Source organism: Acartia tonsa, chromosome 5 (assembly GCF_053477335.1).
Source record: "Acartia tonsa isolate MP-2025a chromosome 5, ASM5347733v1, whole genome shotgun sequence".
Classification (NCBI taxonomy): domain Eukaryota; kingdom Metazoa; phylum Arthropoda; class Copepoda; order Calanoida; family Acartiidae; genus Acartia; species Acartia tonsa.
The window spans coordinates 42,991,334-43,014,443 of record NC_137264.1 but is presented as its reverse complement, the minus strand read 5'-3'; the positions used below and the strand labels follow the sequence as shown (position 1 = coordinate 43,014,443).

The following is a 23,110-nucleotide window of genomic DNA, read 5'->3' as shown; positions in this document are numbered from 1 at the left end:
GAAAAAAAGATACATCAAATAATGTAATTATTTATGAGGAACAATAGGAAAAATAAAGTATAAATCTAAGAAGCCTAAAACTCTATTTTTGTAAAGCATATTTTGTCAGATCAGATTATTGCACTTTAACTAAACTTTTTTTACTCTTTAATCCCTTTAAAATTATACTGTTTGTAGACTGCTTAGCCAATCAATAACTTTAGTATGTCCGTCTGAATATTCTAACAGGCAATCACACTTAGTTCGTCAATACAACAAAAAATAAATTTAGAGCACAAAGTCGATAGGAAAAAAAATTCTATGCTTATGACAATTTAATAAAAATAAGAACCTAGTAAAAGTGTCTGACTCTGATTATGACGTAAAAAAATTAGCCAATGATAAAATAAAATACAGTGTATACTGGCCTCTAATTGGCTAATTTTTTTTACGTCATAATCAGAGTCAGACATTATTACTAGGTTCAAAAATAAAATAAATTTATCATGATGTAGTTATATATTAGTCCTTTTACATATTCTGGTAAGATTAAACCTTTGCAGTTGCACCTTAATTGAAAAAGAAATTCCATTTGGCATGACGTAAGTATTTCATCAATACTGATCTTGCAATGAAAACCTTTCATTTCAACGGAGTTTAGTGAATATAAATCTTCATTACAGGTGCAAAAAGTACAATCTAATCTAAAATTAAAGCTCAAAATCTCAAACAAGGTACTGCAACTACCAATTTTAAGGAGGTGAGTTGCTTTAATGCCTGCTGTTGATGAATATAACCCTATCTAGTGGTTGATATAAAATGTAAGCTACAGATTGGCAAAGCATAGAATGGCAGCTGTGCCGTAAATGTAAAAACAGTTGATCTCTTATATATCTTTATCAAATGGTATCTTATCTCCTGTAAAAAGTTCTAGATGCATTAAAATAAACATCTTAAAACTAGAGAGGGTGAGGGGGGGGGGGGCGTTCACCCACCATATAATTTTAGGTGTAAAAAAGAGGTTGAAATTATTCTGATTTCTATGATAAATATTAAAATTGATTTAAACTTATATGAAGATTTAAAAAAAACCTGATCGGTCTAGTAATTAAAAAATCTTTTAGTACAGATAGACTCAGACACAAATTGAGACATCCTACCTCTTTTATGAAAGGATATATATTCAATGCTATAACTGGGTTACAATCGTGTTTTTACAATAAGAGAGAAAACAATATCAAACTTTTACACATCCAATAAATTTTTAGATATATTGTTCCAACTTTGTAACTCTACAAATATAACTTCCCTTATTTGCTAGCTATGATTTAGGTGTAACCTTTAAATAAGATGTAATCTGTATAGATTATGAGCCTATAGTGTTGTTTAAGTAACAACATGAGACTATGATTATGCTCTTATTAGTAGCTGTGTTTAATGCCCTAGGAAAATGGGGATATATGTCACCGCTTTTGGCCTACCTATTCTATTACGTCATAAGGGAAAGAGAAAGGGAGGGGGGAAATAAATCACCCAGAAAATAGATGGGGTATAAGGTATTTCCTGGCGTCAGTGGAATAGGTAGGCCAAAAGCAGTGACATCTATCCCCATTTTGCTAGGGCCCTATGGATAGCTACCTTTTATTACTAGAAGAGTGTTTCATAAGGGAGGGAGGTTACATCGGACTGTAAATTACGCTAGTACCCGAATTTTGATAAAAAAAAAAAACTTTTGGACACTATTATTGAATTTTGATTGGTTCCTATTAATAAGTGTAAAACTATTCAACCAACAGCTTTTATCAATTGATTCGGTTTATAATCATTGGGGATGTATAATGTATATTTAATTATCGTCCATTGTCTTTTCACTTAGGATCCCTGGTGTTTTATAATAAATATTAGATTTTAGGTGTATAGTCCCTTTCGTGGCAACGCCTCTTAAGAGGCGTTTCTTCGTATTTTAACAGAAATTTTTCTCCTATTTCTAGCACCTGCGGGGAGCTCTAATCTTGCAGGGCCAATTGCATAACCCTGCGGGGCATTCACCTAACCTAACCTAAAATAAACTCTAAAAAGCTACTATGAAATTACGTCAAATCGCCACTTAAGAGGCGTTGCCACGAAAGTAGTAATACTATGAACGTGACATACAAGTTATATAACTTTTAGACATTAGTTTTCTCTGGTGGAAACATTATTTCCTTTATATGATCATGAACATTGCTGTCCTTGTTACTTTTGTAAATTGTATAAATGTTACAATCAGTATAAAAATATAGAAAAGATAAACAAACAACAAAACTTTATCTTGCAAATTTTGGCGTTATATGTTGTCTTGGAAAGAGGAAGGAAAAAGAAAGAGAGAGGGAGAGAGAGAGAGAGAGAGAGAGAGAGAGAGAGAGAGAGAGAGAGAGAGAGAGAGAGAGAGAGAGAGAGAGAGAGAGAGAAAGAGATAGAGAGAGAGAGAGAGAGAGAGAATGAGAGAGAGAGAGAGAGAGAGAGAGAGAAAGAGAGAGAGAGAGAGAAAGAAAGAGAGAGATGGAAAGAAAGGAAGAAAAAAGAGAGAGAAAGACAAAAAATTAAGGATAAAAGCGAACCAAAAGAACAAGAAAAAAAGTTAAGGGAAAAAAAGAGATATAGAGTGCTCGAGAAAGAGAGTACTGAGTATAAGAGAAAGAGCGAAAGAAAATAAAAGAGAGAAAGAGGAAGTGAACGAGATAATTCAAATAATATATATTTTTACAGATGAATAACAAAAATTATAGGAAAGGTCATGGGGAAAAAGATGTGAAAATCTGGGTAAAAAATATACTTATTTACACAAACAAATTAATATTACCTTGTTGTAGCTCCACTTTCTAATGAAAATAAATGCTCTTGTTTTATTTGTGTGTCCCGATTATGTGAACATTATTGCCCCCAGGGGTAATCTTATTCAATCAAAAGTATTGATATTAAACCAATAATATGTAGTACGGTTCGGAATCCGCCTTTTTTCATACTTCTCAGTTAAGCCACATCTGTTTAATTTCAAGGGCTGCCGTACAGGGAAATAGAGGGATAAGACAACTGCTGATAAATTTATGTATATCCTCAACAATGATAAACAAAATTAACCTTTCTGTAGAGTAAAATTAGTGGTTGAAACGTTCGTACACTCAACTTAATTAACCTACTAATCATAGTTTATTTAAGTCACAAAAGTTGTTAAGGCAACGAGTAAGAAAACGTTATTTTAAAACTTTAGGGACTAGTGCATTAAACAGTCTATTGTCCACTCTCTCTCTGGCAGCCGAGCTATTAAAAAAAAATTCATATTGAAACTGGGTATAAAAGTTTAGTTCCTTGATCTTGAAATGATATAAAGAACTCAAATAAGCTTATCTATAATACAAAGTAGCTTAATGCCTGTCCGTCTGTTTGTCCATTCCTAAAGATCTCGGTAACCACTCAACCGATCGGATTCTACTCTTCGGGGAATATACCTACTGGTCCTGTGGTGGTTTAAGCCTAACCCCCCAAAAAATAAAAAAATCCCTTCCCATTTTTTTATAATTATTTGAAATTGGTGGTGGCAGCTACACTAATACTTTTTTTAAATTCTCTCTTGGGGCAAAGTCTCTAGAGGCTTGGGTCGAAGCCGCTAGTAAAGATATAAATGTTGTCAAAAGACCTATTTTTGCATAATCGTTTCTTACTATTATTTAGTAAATAGTGTGTCCAGTAAGATTTATAAAATGACTAGAACTACAGCTATACTTTTTTTGAAAATGTTTTAGGGTTCGTGTAGCTTATCGTTGTACAAATCTCTGTAATTTTTTTTGGGAAAGGTTACAGTCTAATCTTAAATCTAACAATTTAATAACAAGATATTTTATTTTTGAATGCTTTTTAGAAATTACATAACACACTCTTCAAAGAACAGGAAATTTGACGTGCATACGTAATATAATATTAAACAAAATAGCTAAATAAGCCAAATTTAACTTAATCTGTCATTGTCATGTGTTAGAGGGTTTAAAGGTTCGATAATTGAATAACAAGGACATTTATTTCCAAAAAGCAGTCCAGCATATATGATATAGACACACATTTTATTACATATACAAACCTAAATAAAATCAAACACTCAACCAATAGGATTTTATGGTCAAATATACTTAAGGGAATCAAAACACAAAAGGTAAATTTTAGCTTCAAATAAATATCTATTAGGAAAGTTTTTTATAGTGCCTTTAAAAAATTACTTCATACTGGCCTATCATTGTATAGTATGTATGACGTCATTTTTTTAAAGGCACTCTAAAGAGCTTCATTTAACTAGAAAAAGCATACCTTTATGTTCTCAGTTTAGATGAGAAGGTATGCCTGCCCATATAGATAATGGGACTGACGTTCATGCAGCATTTCTTAGTTATTGAGTAACAGCATTAAAGAAATGAAAACTTAAAACTCGTTTACTTAAAGTAACCATAATATTGAAAGATTTTATGTTTATGTCATAATGATTTTTTATATGGTTTATGGATCATGTTGATCTTGTGGCATAATGTTGATACAAAGAAACATTCAAAAACGGCAAAAACTTTTGCTTCTAAATAACATGTTTGTATAAACGTTACAGGAAATTGATTTGAAAGTAAATCTTTATTTTGGGATATTTATGGACGAACAATATTCTTAACTAAAGACAGGCAATTTCCCCCAATGTGCCTGGTCAAGCACTTAAAATACCCCCCCTTTCTACTTTTGAAATAAATCGAAAATAAGAAATGGGATGGTTTTTAGTTTGTTTGTCTATTATTTTAGGTTCTATTGGGTAGAAGTTAGTCCTGCAGGAAATGGGCACCATAGGTATAAGCCCCGCAGGGGTAAGGGATATGTCAAAAACTACCCCTCCCCCAACTCTTATTTTCAATGAATTTAAAAAGGGGTGCGGGGGGTTAAAGATCAATGGGCACTTTGAGTAAGTACTAGATCTAAACCGTAATAATAAAACATGTCTAGCAAAATTCCTTCAAAATTATCATCAGAAATGTTTTTTATAGAATACCTTTCTTCTAGTTGACTTAGGTCTTCAATCCCAATAAAACAGAATCCTATATCTTTTTTTTATTTTCCAAAATTAAAAGTGATTAAACATTTAAAGTAATTATAAATATGGAAACCATGCTTCTTAATACAAAATTAATTAAAATAGTGATTGTACATTAAATTGGCATCCCTGTTTGAAGTCTCATATTTGGTAACTACGATTCTCAATTCAAATGGCAACCAGTTCTAAACCCTATCAAATATTTTGACACGAAACCAATATTAAAAGTGGTTAAACAATTAAAGTTCTGAATACAAGAGTCAACCAGATGTGCTGAATTTTAATTTCCAAATGTGTACGCAGTTTCCGCGGTGTTTCCTCATCCTCATCTTAATATTTACTACTAGCTAAAAAAGCTTCAAACTTTCAAAATTTTGAACGTATAAACAATGTTTAAATAATGTTTAAAATTTTGATTTTTTTTGGAAGTTTGAAGCTTTTTTTGCTAGTAGTAAAAATTTAGATAGGATGAGGAAACACCGCGGAAACTGCGTCACATTTGGAAATTAAAATTCAGCACATCGTCAACCATAATTCTAAACCCTATTAATTGATTTGACAAAAAAAAATAATATTACTGTTGAATCCATTTTTATAGAAGCAGAAATAAAATCTATGATTACGGTTTTGACCCTCTAAAAAACGTAATCTACCATTCCACTTTCCTCTCTCTTGGTAATGATATCATCAACGCCGATACGATTTTTGAAATGTACCATTCCACTTTCAATAGAGGCAAAACTGGAATGGTACATTTCTGTTTACATATCAGCGTATTCATAAACATTGATTTCCTTATTTAAATCGACATAATAGTAATGGCATATTCTAGTTATTATTCTTATTTTACATAAAAAATTTAATTATAAATAGTATTTTATACATTCCTACGATTACGTAATTTAAAAATAGTATGTACGATTTCAATTATGTCAATGTTGAAAGTATAAACCACCATTTCAGTTTCGCGTCTCTTGAAAGTGGAATGGTACACTTCAAAAATCGCATCGGCATTGATGATATCATCACCAAGAGAGGCAAAATTGGATTGGTAGATTACAAAAATCATATCGGCGTTGATGATATCATCACCAAGAGAGGGGAAAGTTGAATGGTAGATTACTTTTTTTAGAGAGTCAAAACCGTAATCATCGATTATATTACTGCTTCTATAAAAATGGATTCAACTCCCTACCTGTATTATTATAATAAATTTGTCATCTGGAAATTCCGATTTTAAATACAAATGGCAACTCTGGTTCTAAACCCTATTGAATGTTTTGACACAAAACCAATACATATCTCTTCAACATGGAAAATCCATCTGAAAACAGTTTTTTAATAGCATCTATCTTTTTTCTCGGAAAATCCACGAGATTTATGACACTTGAATTGATCCTTATAAAAGTAAAAGGAAGTATGTCTGTATTTGGTAAAGAATCTCGTTAACCGCTGAACTGATAAGATTTCCATTCGAATAAAAGCTTATTTGTGGTCCCAGGAAAAGATTATAACTTTTTTTAAAAGGGGAAGAATACCTCCAAAGAGAAATCATCTAGTGAAACATGGCCCCTTTCAAAGAAAATTGTCTTTACTTTTTATTTTAAAAACTAAAATTAAAAGTGAAATGAGTGACTTACCCCTTTGCCATTTTCCTCAAGTACCCCTAAAAATCCACTAGTACTAAAAGAATTGCTGTATAATATGCCAACATCCATAAAAGCGAAGATCATTTTTGTAAGGGTGATAATATCACCCCTAGAGATAGTTTACTACCCTACCCTCACCCCCCCCCCCCCCATAAAAATTCTGAAACTGAAAGAAATTGAATTTGTTTCCTGAAAACATCAATAAAGAAATAAAAAGTTACCTAAAGTAAAGTTTATGTTTTAAATACTGGTCCAACTCCTATTTTTGATATAAAGTGAAAATATCTACAGTAAATAGAGCTGATATAATTGATATCTTAGAATAGATGAATGATTCTGTGATGGGACATTATGTATTCACAAGAATATAGCTTAAAACCATGGTGGGACAACAAATAGGGACATATTGCTTGAAAACAGATCCAGATGTTTAGTTTCAAATAGAATTTGTTTAGTAAAGTACACTGTAACCCACGGCAATAACTTATTTAGCGTTCCTGCTTGCTGTTGAGGAGGTGTCAGTTTCGATTCTGGACCACAATGCGTTATTCTAGGGAAGTACTGCTTCTATATCTGTGGTTACACAAGGGTGGGATTCCTTGGCACACAAACAGTCGCAACTAATTACCCTGCACATATAGGACTTTTAGACAAAGGTCGCACAATCATAGGGTTTGTTGTCTGTTTAATTTTACTTCACCTAATATCCTTTGGTTTGTGTAAGAGTATCTCAGAAGATTCTCTGAGTCATCTAGATTAACACTTAAAATCGAAATGGAACCCCGCTCAATGAGGTGAGATAAGAAAAGTTGTATTGTAGAGAAAAAATAAAAAATGAAAAAATTATCTATGATATAAAGTTTATTGTTTATCCCATACCGCACAAGAAATAGGAGTATTGAAGCTTACGGGCTTTAGACTGTTTTATAATATTATTCATGCATTTTGTATAAAAAAACTGATGGAACGGTATTAGGTCAACAAATAACTTAGGAGTGAAAAGATGGGTTGATTATCTGAGGGTAATCACTCCCCCACCTTTCCATGTCCTTGTTTTGGCACTGTATTTCAAAGGAGTTTTGATCTTGTCTGTTGTAAATTTTATCCATTCACAAAATAGCTAAATAACATAGTTAGGTTAGTTTAAGTTTTACTATCAACGATCTAATATAGCTTGTGTAGGTAATAACCACGCAGTGGTTAAACTAACGCTAGGTTTAGGCTTCCTATAGTAGGGGCTAGGGGCATAATAACAGTTTTTCAGTACACTCTAATGTAGAGTAAGGTTTGTTTTTGTCTATTGTAAAGATCTCGGAAATTGATGGTCCAAATTGGTTATACTTTTAAGGTAATCTTTAAAAGTTTCTTGAATGGTTTTAAGCTATTCTCCTGATCTAGGAGAATAGTGAAATTATATTGACAGGCCAACAAATAATTCTTATAGTATTGCCTCGCTGCTATTAATTGATACGCTTGACTACTCATAGATGCAAATGATTTCTTATGGAATTTCCATATTTTTTAGTTTATGCCATTAGATGAGTAAATCGCCTGGGTTTTCCTTCTAGAGTTAAGAATATGGATATATATCATAGAAAACGTCAAGAAAACATAGACCTACACGACGTCCGCTGGAGGAATGGATATAGACTATATGGATATTGTGACAAGTGAATATTTGTCGTCATTATAGGATGATATTATAGTCATAAATTATTGGTCAATACGTTCCTCCATGGTCAGGGGAGGAGTTGGAGTGAGTCATAGGTTATATTAGCCATCTGGGAGAAATATTTTAACATGGCTGAGAGGATCTCTCAAAATGATAAGCTACTGCTTATAATGGTTGTGAAATAAAGATCTGGTTGTCTGCGATTAAAAAAAAAAAGTTATATATACAATATAACTATATATAATATATATACTGATTGGCATTAGAAAAAGGGACCCATTAATGAAATAGCGTCTTATTTTCTAGTTCAAATCAAATTTTTTTAACATCCTTTTGGATTTTTTGAATATTTGTCACAAATTTTGCAATTTATAATTTCAAATGAAGTTACATAAAACAGTTAGTAATATACAGGTCTTTATAAAAGTAATATCTCATTTTATAAATTATTAATGTTTTTCCGTCTGAATCTTAAGATCTCAATAACTACTGAACTGATTGGGTTCTCTTTTTCAGGCAAGCATGGATAGGTCCTGTGATAGCTTTAGGCTACTTAATTTTCAAATATAAGTCTTTGGATGGTTTCAAGCTATTTCATAGCCCTTCTGTTCCTTATAATACAGGGCACCTAGATGCTAGGGGCATAGCTTTAAGTAAACAAGGATGACAACATCCATAAAAGCGAAGCACTGAAACGGTAGGACAAACGGACATTAACACTTGAAAAGTGTTATAACTGAATAATCCGAATATAAATGTATAAGAGTCGATGCAAAATTGTAAGTAAATTTGTTGAAAAACTGCTTGATACAGGATAATGTTTATGGACATACTTACATTTTTAGGACTTGATTATAGAGTTACTTCGCTTATAACATTGTACTTTATTGTCCCAGGAATCAATATACCAAAATTAAGATCAATCGGATGATTAGATCACATAAAAATTTGTTGTTAAAAAAGTAAAAAAATCAACATGTTTAAAATTGACGTACGGAGATTTTGGTAATGATTATAGAGTTGCTACGCTTTATAAATCGTACCTAAATACTAAAGGAATCACCATGCAAAGTTTGAAATTGATAGGACAATTCTAACATGCCTAAACTAACGAAAAAAGCTACCCGTTAAGGACGTACGGACGGACCGACCCTAATTATAGAAAAGCTTCGCTTTTAAAAAGAGATAGGATGTGTTTGGTCTCAAATATCTGTCTAACCGCCCGACTATTATGACATAATCTTTCAAAAACTTAGTTTTTTTTATAATCATTAGAATGAGAAATTATTTTTATTTATTATATGAAATAATTTCAGAAATCTTATACAATGAGAAACTTAAGCTTTGCAAGGTAAATTTGATTCTTTGATATAATCCGATATAATAAGACAATGAAAAGTAAGTTTTTGTATAAACATAATAAATAAATTATTTACTTAAATCTATTGGTTAAAAAGTTTCGACACTACTACATTGTTTGTAAGTAAATTTTGGGAACCAGAAAAATTTGCAGTCCAATTCCTCTTCTCTGGTATAGTTTAGATAATTATCATTAATTTTAAAAATTTAAATTCAGCATTATTTTGTGTGTTTTGATAAGCGAAACAATGCCAGCAAAATTCTTGGGGCTAGCATATGAAGCAAAGCCGTTTAATGATGAAATAAATGCAGCACAAGCCGCGGGACCTATCAACATTACTTCTGGAGTAGTAAGTTTTTTTTACTCTTAAGAGTGATTTCATTTAGTTTGATCTTATGTGTTTTGATATGCAAAACAATGACAGCCAAATTCTTGGAGCTGCAGGCAGAGCCATTAGGTATAAAGGATGTTACAACACCAACACCACCATTAATTGGCGGGGGTTCTAACAACAGTACTTCTGGAGTTGTAAGTTTTTTTTGTAAAGTAGAGAAGCTGATATAAGAGCGATTATGTCTGTCTGTCTGTTTGTATTGCTTCCCTTTATTTTATTTGTCCTGTTGCTCCGTTCTAAAATTGGCCTACTTAATTGTTTTAGCTTATTTTTAAAATATTTTCCCTATATCAGCTTCCAGACTATAAAAGGGTTTCATGATCGGGCAAAGGCATTATTAATTCAATATGTGATTGAATGCGGAAAATAGCTTAATAATAAATATAGAATAAAGCGCAGTTTACACATATATTATAGCCTGAAACCGTCCATAAAACTATTCAAAGTGACGTTTCATAGTAGTAATATTTTAGGATATCATATCTAAATTAATTTCACTATATGCAAAATTTTCAAAAATTTAAAAATCATTTTTTGTTCAGGTTGGATCTTCAACATTTTCTGGGTAACTTTTATTATACAATCACTGTTTTGTCTAAAATCAGCACAGCTTTTTTAGTTCAATTATAGAGCTTTAATAAAAGTTTACATAAAAAGTAGTTACGGTGCAAAAGACGGCAGATTTTAAATAAAATGATTAAACTAACTAATGCAAATATATTATATATTTTTCTCTTTTTTCTCTTACCTGCCATAAAAGATAGGCGGCTGAAATTTTTCATTAAGATTTTCCTTACAACTAATTTGGTTCATTTTTGTGTAAAACTTGTTTTGTGCAGTAACTAAAGGAAAGTGGATAAAAAGAGAGAGAGGCGGGGCTTTTGCCTTTTTTGGGCAAAGTTCCTAAAGCATGAACGCAACCTCACTAATTTCTTGACTTTTTTAGGACCTGTATGACAAACTGTGAAGACATCAAGGGAAAGTGAGTATTTCAAAATTAGTAATTATACAAGGTTCCAGGGATGACAGTATGAATCAGTATAAGATTAATATGGCATTATTTTGATCAAACTCTTAAATCCGAAATTGGTGAAAATTTGGATTAAAGCTCGGACTAATCCAAAATCGGTATCCGTTTCAGATAAATCTGACAATATTGTAACAATACGAACAGAATCATTTCTAATCCGATTTTCTGGAAAGTGCCTCGAATTGCCATCCCTACTAGGTTTATTACATTAAGTGACCTTTGAATTGGATCATTTTTGAGTATAGAAAAGGTGCTTTCCCTCCTAGAGGACACAAACCCTCTCCACTTTACTTTTAAAATAAATTTAAAATAAGAGGGGGGGGGGTATAATTTTGTTTCTTTTTGTCTAAATTTTACGTGATACACAGACCATTATTCTTAAGGTTTAGTCCTTTAGTTTTGTGTTATTTGACCCCAAATAAATTTTGATACACTACTTATTAGCTATACAATAATACATGTTCTTTTTCCTAGTTGTTGTAAATTGACAAGAAAAGGAAGATTTTTGAGATGTTTACCTCCATGTTTTAAATTAACACCTTCTTTCAACTAACAAGTTAATTTAAACTTGTTGAAAGACAAAATTAAAAAAAATGCTTTGTTTTATAAAGCTTTTTTTACATTATAGTGTAACGATATGTGTTTTTATCATTTATTTCTATACCAATAAAATATTATTATATTTTTATTTGTTGTTTTATCATAAATTCAAAAGAGTTATTGCTAAGTCTTTGTCTATTCTTTAGGCGTTCGACAGCAGTTAGATCCATTAGGATATTTTTTTTTATACAAATTTACCACTGTACTACTAGAGGAAAGTACTGGCCCATAAATGTGAGGACTAAAGTGGCAACCTAAACTGACAACAAAATTTTCCCTGTCATAATATGCACAATGCACAGCACATATATTATATCCATTATCATGCACTACAATATTGGGAATGGTAATCACCCCTTTACCCCCCTCCCTTGGACGTCCCTAATTTCGGTACTAACCCCCCTCCACTTCTTGTGCTGTAATTATTATTGCTTATTGGAACATTGTACATTGGTAAATTACTAAAATTCTAATGTAAATTTGAAAAAAATATGTATTCTCAAGTTTCAATTGAAACTATTACGTCTACAAAATCATTTATGATGTCAAATTCATATCTCACATTGCTACATACAGAGGCAACTAATAGTGCCTAATAAAAATGACGTCATACAACTAGGGTTGGGCCGGATACCGGATATACGGCTGATTTCAAATGCCGGATATCCGGTATCCGGCAAATATTCGGTTATCCGGCCAAATTACCGGATATCCGGCCGGATAACCGGCCAAATTACCAGATATTAAAGTAGCAAAAAAATAATTTCTTCATAAACTGTTGTTTTATTATATAAAACTAGCGGCTTCGCCCCTAGCCTCTAGGGGCTCTGCCTCAAGAGGTGATCAAAAAAAAATTAAGATGAAATTCGTAAAAGGACCAAGGAAATCTCCTGCAAAAAAAAGGACCAAGGAAATCTTCTGCAATAATAAAAAAAAATGGGGGGGGGGGTGATTTTTTTGTTTTTGGGGGGGTTGGGGATCACAGGACCAGTAGGTATAATCCCTGAAAAGTAGAGCCCAATCGGTTCAGCGGTTACTGAGATCTTAAGCTTCAGACGGACAGACAGACGGACAGACATCGTTCTACTTTGTATTAAAGATAAAGCATAAAACTTAAAAATTAAGTAACTATTAAATGATGTTTCTTCTTAGCAAATAATCTAATGAACTCTTACTACCCTCAATCTGTAATATTAACCCCTAACGGTTGAAGGATGGGCGGGGAGGTTGCGTTGAACGCCCGCTCCTTCCCCCTCTCTGTTTTTTTCTATCCCATTTTCTGTGTATAAAAGGTAGAGGGCTATAATTGAGTGACTTTCAAAAATGGGTATGACACATAACTGAGAGTTGGGATTTTTTAATACCTCCTTCCTGGTGGGCACAGGATGCCAGCAAACCTAGTAAGGTCATTCAGGTAAAAAGTAAATATTTTTGAAGTAAATTATTTTTTACTTTAAGAAAACATTTCATGTTATCTAATACTAAAATATCTTATAGTCGTACATCCTCATATGAAATAAAGGTGTTTAAGTTAATTTCAGATTCCAGGTATAATCCTGCAAGTCCTGAACCTCCAGGTCTCCAGAAATCTTTAATCGGTTCATGTGACCGCAATTATTGACTTGAAGACTTCAAATTTTAAACTTTTTATATATCTTTATGACATATTACAATTTGATAAAATTTGCTGTTTATCTGCCAACCGTCGGTTTGCGGCTGGTAGCTGCAAAGTACTGCTGCCATTGCCAAAATTTATAATTTGAGATTTCTAATATAAAATATACATAAAGATAAACATATTCAAAAAACATTGTTCTTCTAGCTTCAGTAATAAGTAAATTACAGCCAGTAAATTAGATTATATTGCCGGATATCCGGCCGGATAGTTTCAATATCCGGTATCCGGCCGGATATTGAAGTGGCCGGATATCCGGCCACACCGGATATCCGGCCCAACCCTACATACAACACAGATGGCCAATGATAGGTCAGTATACATTTTAATTGACCGATGGTAAAATGTAGACCGGCCTATAATTGATCATTTGTATTGTATGACATGACTTCATTTTATGATTTTTTATTAGACATCAGCTGCTTCCTATTCATATTTATAATCAATTTGAATTAAAGTTCGATATACCTCAAAGTACATAGTCAAGCACAGAAATCCCCCCAAGACTGTTTTGATTAAAAAATTAAATTGAAAACTAGAGGGATGGGGGGTATTTTTCTGTTGTTCTTTATGCTAAGTTCGGTTAGGTTATATTGATAAGTGTATGGACGCAGGAGTATGGCACCGCAGGTATAAACCCTGCAGGCATAGCTCCTTAACCCTTAACAGTCGGGCCCCTTGCCGCACCTTAATCAGTCGGGGGGGGGGGGGGGGGGGCGTTCAACGCCCCCCTCATTATCTCAGTTCCTATTAGAGCTAGAGGGCTAAAAATTTTTGTGCAAGTCCCCTGTGTTATGGTGAATTTCCGACCTTAAGTAAGTCAAGGTCAATTTCCGCTTCCTTCACCCTTTTATTTAACAACCTTTGTTTTTAGGTCCTTTTTTACTTAAAAATTTCAAACGGCTGTAATTTTTTTATTTTTAAAGCTAGAAGAAAAATTTTTTTGCAGAAAATGTTTATTTTATTTAAATTTTATATTTGAAATATCAAAACATAAGTTTCAGCGGCCGCAGCTGTGCTTGGCAGCTGCCAGCCGCCGCAGTCGGCGGGAAAACTGCGGCGGATCTTTATGAAATTTTAATACATTATGTAGACATGTAAGAAAAGCTTAAGTTTAAAATTTGAAGTCAAAAATTGCGGCCACAGGAACATTTTAAAGATTTCTGGAGACCTGGAGGATCAGGACCTGCAGGATCATACCTGGAACCTAAAATTGACTTGAACACCTGTATTTAATATGAGGATGTACTACTAGAGGATATTTTAGTATTTTGGTAAGATAAAATGCTTTGTTTAAATCAAAAACAAAGTTTTGTTCTTTACCTGGATGACCCTGCCAGGTTTGCTGGCATCCTGTGCCCGCCAGGATGGAGATATTCAAAAAATTCCAACTCTCAGTTATGTGTCATACCTATACTTAAAAAGTCATGCAGTTTGGGCTCTTTATCTTTCACACACAGAAAATGAGATAGAAAAAACCGGATGGGGGGGCGTTCAACGCCCCCCCCCCCCCGACCGTTAAGGGTTAAGCAGGAAAAAGTAATGCATTTTTAACGCAGAGAAGAACATGTATGCTTTTTATTTTATTTAAAGATAAAAAAAGAAAAGTTATGATAAATATTGACTTATTACTACAATATGTTTACTCATTGCATCTATGAATAATGTTTTTAAAGATAAAATATGTCAATAAATATTACAGCATAAAGTTTTAGTTTTATCTATTTTCGCTTTAATTTTAACAGGACATCCTTTGAGAAGCGCAGCTTCTCGGCAAGGAAGGTGTCTGTAAGTCCGTTTGTTCTTCCCAGTACTTTATATTTTTAAATCATCTTATTTGCAACACTACCTTGATTATCATGCAGGACTCTTTACAAAAATGAGTACATACAATCTTAATATGATCTTATTACTTTAAGAAGTAAATGTTCTACTGCATCGACTCTCCATTTTAGGGAATTTTTACATAGGTACTTGAATGGTTTGGGCTGTTTTATTTTTAGATTTAAGACTTTTTTGGTTTTACTTTTTAACTGTTACTCCTAACCTTTTTGCACACATATACCCTAGAAGAAAAGGGCGAAACCGCATAGCATGTAATATTTACATAAAACTAGACTTTTCATGTATTTCTATAGATATGTGTTCTTATTTCACCCAAAGATATAGCTGCTTAACAGGTGGACATGACTGTCCTTGTCTGTATATAGCTTAAACCATGTTACTAATGAAAGTATTATTTCTTCTCTATAACTAGGTTCGTTCTTATGTCCACCTAAATTAGGACCACTGGCCAATAGACTAATTTTAAGGCCGCCTCTTTATGATAGACTAGCGTCTAGGGGAACTTGAGGCGGGGGGAGTTAAATTTCATAACTATTTTTTTAGATTTTATTTCAGATTTAAGAAAAAAATTTTGACGTGGAAATTTTTATTTTTTTTGGAGGGTATTTTTTTCTAGGGGTGATTTCTCTTGAGAGGGTGATGGTACCCTCCCCAAAAATAATTATAAACCTTCCCAGGACCAATGAGAAGCTACCCTGTAAAGGAGAACCTGATTGGTTCAGCGGTTAGCGATATCCTTTGGTCCAGACAAACAGAAAGACATCCTGTTACTTTATTATGGTAAGGATAGTCAAATATAATTCTTACAATATTTTCAGTGAGTGTAGCGAAGTATCTTGCTAACCACTAACACAAAATAGTTATCCTTTAATTTAGAGTTTTTTATAGGTCTAGGGAAGGTTTAATGTACCTAATAATGGAAATCGCCCCAAGAAAAAAAATATATTTACATTTTTCTTTTTGGAACTTATATTGACAGATATATATTTGTCTTTTTGACATAAATCCGTGTAAAATCTTCAACTTAAAATTTAAGAGTTTTTGACTAAATTTTGTTTAAATTCCTTTTTTCATGAATTTGTGAGTTTCACCTTTATGTATGTTATCATTATTGTTGCATTTTTTAGCTTGATTAATATTTTCTTGCTAAAAATATCTGCCTAAGCTCTCTTATCTATATATTTACACTTAAAACGAAAAATAGTTTAGTTTTTGGGATTAAAAAGTAGTTTAAAATTAGTTGTACTTATAATGTTGAAGTTAATTGTTTTAGCTGCCACCCTTGTAAGTATTTTAGAATTTAAATATTTTATAGGATTTAAAGATTGTATACAAATATCTCTAACCAAAACACAAAAATGTATATGTCTTACTGAAAGAAAAAAAATTATCTTGCAAATAAAAAGCAGTTTGCCATAAAGTACCTTTGTGGGCACAGTCCCACTTATTTTGATATAAATTGAAAACAAGAAAGGATGATAGGGGGTAGTTCTGCTTTTGTTATGACATGTTAGGTTAGACCCTGAAGGGTAAGAACCATTTATTAAATATAAAGAAGAAAAACCTGCCTCCCCCCCCCCCCCCACCCCAGTTCTTTTACAGAAAAAAAGGATGCTTCTGAGCTGAAAAAGACAAACATCGGATCATGGAAAGAAAACGAAGTTTCGTGTTTCATCATATTTTCACAATATCTATTTCTATTCTATTTCTAGCACCTGCGGAGGGCTCTGACCCTGCGGGGCAAGCATTAAAACTTAGCAAACCTAACCTGACCTAAAATAACCTTTCAAAAACTACTGTGAAAATGCGATGAAACCCGCAACCCGCAACATCTTTTCTATTAGGACTAATTTTCATGAATATGAAATATAAATTTTAAATTTTGTTGAACTATTGAACTTTTTCTGAATATTTGGTTTACACAGGCTTGCATGGTGGACGGTCATGGCAGACTGATGCAGCCTCCTAGCAGAGCCTCACAGTGGAGGATGGGATTTGACAACCCCAAAGATTATAATGATAACCAGGGATTCTGTGGCGGCAAAGATGTAAGTTTATATCGTGGCTCGGCATCGTCGCTCTCTTGAGTTTAAATTTCCTGCTGCCAAGCTCTGGTAATTATGAAATTCTTTTAGATTTTTGAATTATGCCACCAATTAGAAGATTTCAGAAGAGGGGTTTTTAAGGACGTCCAAGGGGGGGGGGGTAAAGTGGTGATTACCCTTCCCCCCTATTTAAAATTTACCCCAACCCCGGGGGTAGGCACCCCCAACCATTCAGGAGGGGGTATTTACCCTTCCCCCCCAAATTTTTTTTTGGTGGAAATACCCTCTCAAAATAAATATTCCTTAACAAAAGAAATTTTAGCTCGCTTCGCGCGCATTTTTACTACTAAATATTTCATAATTTTCAAATTATTTTAAATTTTGTAAATTTTTTTTGGGGGGAGGGTAAAAAAATTTACCCCTGCCAACAAATTTCAGGAGGGGTAATTACCTTAACCCCCCCCCAAAAAAAAAAAAAAAAAAAACGTGGACGCCGGGTGGGGTTTTACACACACCCCTGACAAAGTTAATGTGGAAGGATATAGTATTCTCCCCACTCTAAACAAAGAAGAGTAAAGTATTATAATTGGCATGTATATTATATGAAGATGAAAAAATCACTAAACCTACTAGTTGTTTTCTTATTATAGTGTTTGACACATATACATATTTGTTTTAGCACCAGCATCTGGAAATGGATGGAAAGTGTGGCATTTGTGGGGATCCTTATGATGGACCCTGGGACCATCAGGTAAAAAAGGATTTGAATTAAGAGATTTGCTTTGAAAATTAAAATGAGCAAAATGTAGATTTTAAACTCCTTTATTGCAAGATATTTACATACAATATTATTTGTGATAGCCTTTTTTACATTAGGTAAGTTTAGGTAAATAAGCTTTCAAAAAGACCTGCAGAGCTATAAACCTGCAGCCTGCAAGTTTAAGAGCAAAAAAATCTCATGGTATATGTTTTGTTTACCCCATCCTCTTTGAACCTACTGGATTAACGGCCCGACCAATAAAAGCGGGGGAAATTGCAACCTAAATTTACAACAAATTTTCTCCTGTTATACCATCCACGTATATTCTATATCCATTAATAGAATGCATTTTTAGGCTCCTGGGGGCATATATGCAAACGGAAATATTGTTGGTGAATACACACAGGTATTGTTGATAAATATACTTCGATCCCCGAGAGTAAGAGAGATTGATAATCCCTGCTTTCTTACTCCCCAAAACTATAATTAATAAAAGTCAGAACTTTTTGAAGTATTAGTTTATTGTCCATAGTAAATTGCATACTTTGTTTAAATCAATCAATAATAAATATATTTTGATCATATTGTTAAGGGCAAATATTATGGGTTAGTGCGTTTTTCTTCTATGTGTGTCTCGCTGTTTGTGGTTATTCGTTTCCTACTTTTATCCCACTAGCCATGGCGCTCCGAGTATCAAGGGGCTCTAAATTTGATGGGGGAGTAAGAGTGAGAAGAAAAAAAATTATAATACCCAAAAACACCCTTCCGTAAATTGGACAACCTAATTGATTCAGCGCTTAGTCATATTTTAATGAACAAAGAACAACCTTATCTTATTATAAAAAACAAAAAAATCAGCCGCCATTTAAAAAAAAATATTTAAAATAGTGGTGGAGTGGGGGATCTCCAGGTAATAAAAGATGTAATTATACCTCTTTGGGGAAAAAAGCCCCTAGAGGCTATGGGCAAAGTCGCTAGTATTATATAAAGTAATAAGTTTTTTGGGTTAATTTCAAGATATTAATTTCTACTGAACTGACTGGAATCACTATTTTTGGTAAACTTCACATAGGTTCAGTGATGGATTTAGGCTATTTCATTTTCAGATTTAAGTCTTGGGACCGTTCTAAGAAATTTTTCTAGCTTCTTTGAATTTAGGGCCCCTAAAATGGTAGAGTCCCAGTCACTAGTGATTTATACTTTTGTTATCAGGGATCATGGATAGATGTTGCTGTGGATATAACCACCAATCATTTGTTATCAGGGATCATGGATAGATGTTGCTGTGGATATAACCACCAATCATTTGTTATCAGGGATCATGGATAGATGTTGCTGTGGATATAACCACCAATCATTTTGTTATCAGGGATCATGGATAGATGTTGCTGTGGATATAACCACCAATCATTTTGTTATCAGGGATCATGGATAGATGTTGCTGTGGATATAACCACCAATCATTTTGTTATCAGGGATCATTGATAGATGTTGCTGTGGATATAACCACCAATCATTTTGTTATCAGGGATCATGGATAGATGTTGCTGTGGATATAACCACCAATCATTTTGTTATCAGGGATCATGGATAGATGTTGCTGTGGATATAACCACCAATCATTTTGTTATCAGGGATCATTGATAGACGTTGCTGTGGATATAACCACCAATCATTTGTTATCAGGGATCATGGATAGATGTTGCTGTGGATATAACCACCAATCATTTTGTTATCAGGGATCATGGATAGATGTTGCTGTGGATATAACCACCAATCATTTGTTATCAGGGATCATGGATAGATGTTGCTGTGGATATAACCACCAATCATTTTGTTATCAGGGATCATGGATAGATGTTGCTGTGGATATAACCACCAATCATTTTGTTATCAGGGATCATTGATAGACGTTGCTGTGGATATAACCACCAATCATTTGTTATCAGGGATCATGGATAGATGTTGCTGTGGATATAACCACCAATCATTTTGTTATCAGGGATCTTGGATAGATATTGCTGTGGATATAACCACTTATCATTTTGTTATCAGGGATCATGGATAGATGTTGCTTTGGATATAACCACCAATAATTTGTTATCAGGGATCATGGATAGATGTTGCAGTGGATATAACCACCAATCATTTTGTTATCAGGGATCATGGATAGATGTTGCTGTGGATATAACCACCAATCATTTTGTTATCAGGGATCATGGATAGATGTTGCTGTGGATATAACCACCAATCATTTTGTTATCAGGGATCATGGATAGATGTTGCAGTGGATATAACCACCAATCATTTTGTTATCAGGGATCATGGATAGATGTTGCTGTGGATATAACCACCAATCATTTGGGATACTTCATGTTTAGAATCTGTCCTAATAATGATATTACACAGGCAAATAAAAACATGTTGTTGTTGTTTTTTATCAATCCTTATATAAAAGTAACAGGATGTCTATCCGTCTATTTGTTCCACTGGATATCACCTAAAAACAAAGGTTGTTAAATAAAAGGGTGAAGGAAGCGGAAATTGACTTTGACCTACTTAAAGTCGGAAATCCATTATCAAACAGGAGACTTGCACAAAACGCCCCCCCCCCCCCTCCCGATTAAGGTCCGGCAAGGGGCCCGACCGTTATGGGTTAAAAACGAAGTTTTTTTTTACATCTAGAGTTTGTCCGAGAGTTCACCTGTAGGTCCCTAACTAAACTATTGATCCATAATTCATGCATGTTTGAACTAACATTTCTAAAGCAATAGCCACTCTATAATCATTCTATTATAACTTCTTATATGCTTTCCTTAAAAATACAAAAGAAACCTTAAAAATAACAAACTTGATTATTAAAACTACATGTTTTTTTTATTTGAATAAAAGGACCCGGAACAAGATTGCTTTGATAAGTGAGTAATTTTATTTTTTAAATTTGATAAAAACTCTATAAATTTTCCATATCAAACCAATAGTATTTTTTCTTTACAAGAAAATCTCTTTATGTCATTTATATATTTTTAAATACAGATTGAGATATGAAAAAGTATACAACTGGTGTAAAAACAAACATTTTTTATAAAATAAAAGAGAAATGATTCTTATTTGAATTTATTGAAAATAAATGTTGGATTTTCACTTTTATATATCTTTTAATAGAGGCTATTCAAACAAATTAAATTGTAAATCATTTGTAAGCATTTGTAAAAGAAAATGAAAGTCTCTATATGTCTTTTATGCTTAAAAATAAGGAAATATATGACCAAAAAGGAAGAAACGTTGAAAAGTATACTAACTACTCTGATAAAAATGGCATGTTCCCTTAAAGTACCAGTTGAGCACTAAACCTCCCCCCCCCCTTATTTAAAAAAAAATTGAAAATAAGGGAAGTGATCTATTTTATGTATTTGTTAGTTTATTACCTTGGGTCAGGTTAGGTTAGATTATATTGGTTACTGGGAAGCCCCGAAGGGTTAGAGAACCAACCTCATTTGCAATTAATTTTAAAAGTGTGGGAAAGGTGGATGTTTTAAGTGCTCATCAGTCACTTTAAGGGAAAGCACACAAAGATTTTGCTGAGAGAATGTTCAGGAATACTTTATACTACAGAAAGATATGCTATGTACAGACTGTAACGGACTTTTGAACGAACAAACATATAAACTATAGAGGAGCTTTGTTAAAAAAAAAAATTCAATTTTTATTATAAAATTAACTGTTTTATTTTTCAGCCATGTTCTACAAACAGATTCAGGATCTGATAAATTTTACGTTACTGAATGGAGAAGGTACCATATTTTACCCTATTCTGGGAGGCGCCTGAAAAAAATATTTGTCCAGAGGGGGAAGGAAGGGGGGGGGGGGAGTTGGGTGATTTATCATAAAAGTTAGGGTTTATTATGTCTTTTAATTGACTGTAATATTAAGCTAAGTTATAGCATAAAATACAAATTATTTAAAGTTACATAATTTTTACATTTTTAAGACCAATTAAATACATTCTTAGAGATTTTGGGTAAATTAATTTAGTAATGTAGGGCATTCTCCTCTTTAATACCAATGTCCAAAGACCACTAAAATTACACAAAAAACGTGATTTGTCTTAGCAATCCAAATTAATATCCATTTGACACTTGATTTTAAGATCTTTTATAAAAGAGGGTTAGTATCCGGTTTGATTCTGTTTTTTTAGAGGGTATTGGAATACAAGTGTAGAGCTACCTATGGATATGGTGTGTGAGCAATGCATCCTGCAGTGGACCTATACTGCTGGCAATGACTGGGGTACCTGTGACAATGGAACTGAAGCCCTTGGCTGTGGCCCCCAGGTATTAGGTTTAGGTTTAAGGTATATTTATTAGCATAATATATGCATATTTAGGTAGTCAAAATATTTTTCAGAAAAAAAAATAATTTTTACTTTTAATTTTATAACAAATTGAAGTACACAGTTATTTGTTTATCATTTCACTTTAATGGAAGGTAGCAAAAAACAATTTTAAAAAATAAAGCTTTTGTTTCTTATGCTTATTTTAGTTTAGGTTAGCAGATTTAGTTATCATTGCAGGGGCTAGAACCATTTTTTGTTCAAAAAGTATCTTACAAAGTTTAATTAAAACGAACAAGCTAATATTGTTTGATTCACTTCGACAAGAGAATACTGAAGATGGGTAATTTATGAAACTGAAATAAGAGTTGACCAATTGTAATCAGGAGAAGATAGTTTATTTTATTTTTCATTGAACCAATTCTTTAAATAACTTAACTAATACATATTTCAGGAGACTTTCCGCGCCTGTGCTGACATTAAGATAACAAGTGATCTGCCTGTTAAATTTGATCATCATGATGATAACCTAAATGATCAAACAGATTCCCATCAACTTAGATTCAAAAAGCTTATCTAAATACATATTTTAGCTAAATATCCAAATTATATATTTAAAATTTAACTCTAATTTATTTGAAAGAAATATTTAATAAATGTAGAAAATATT

At 32.9% G+C, this 23,110-nt stretch overlaps 2 protein-coding genes across 3 annotated transcripts; both read left to right on the top strand.

Moving 5' to 3' along the window:
• The first annotated feature begins 9,673 nt into the window (after nucleotides 1-9,673).
• Nucleotides 9,674-11,870, top strand: LOC145319579 (uncharacterized). 2 transcript variants are annotated; one of them, XM_080161782.1, is made up of 5 exons: nucleotides 9,674-9,749; nucleotides 9,975-10,107; nucleotides 10,695-10,717; nucleotides 11,099-11,134; nucleotides 11,657-11,870. In XM_080161782.1, exons 1-5 carry the CDS (start codon nucleotides 9,727-9,729, stop codon nucleotides 11,733-11,735), a joined length of 294 nt encoding a protein of 97 aa, XP_080017908.1. In that variant the 5' UTR covers nucleotides 9,674-9,726; the 3' UTR covers nucleotides 11,736-11,870. The 2 variants fall into 2 exon arrangements, with proteins under 2 accessions (XP_080017908.1, XP_080017907.1); XM_080161781.1 differs by lacking the exon at nucleotides 9,975-10,107 and adding an exon at nucleotides 10,145-10,286 and having other exon boundaries at nucleotides 9,681-9,749.
• A 4,512-nt stretch (nucleotides 11,871-16,382) lies between these two features.
• Nucleotides 16,383-23,110, top strand: LOC145319577 (uncharacterized). The gene is made up of 9 exons (XM_080161780.1): nucleotides 16,383-16,586; nucleotides 17,228-17,350; nucleotides 18,027-18,098; nucleotides 18,463-18,513; nucleotides 20,427-20,516; nucleotides 21,000-21,025; nucleotides 21,845-21,901; nucleotides 22,306-22,441; nucleotides 22,895-23,110. Exons 1-9 carry the CDS (start codon nucleotides 16,554-16,556, stop codon nucleotides 23,018-23,020), a joined length of 714 nt encoding a protein of 237 aa, XP_080017906.1. The 5' UTR covers nucleotides 16,383-16,553; the 3' UTR covers nucleotides 23,021-23,110.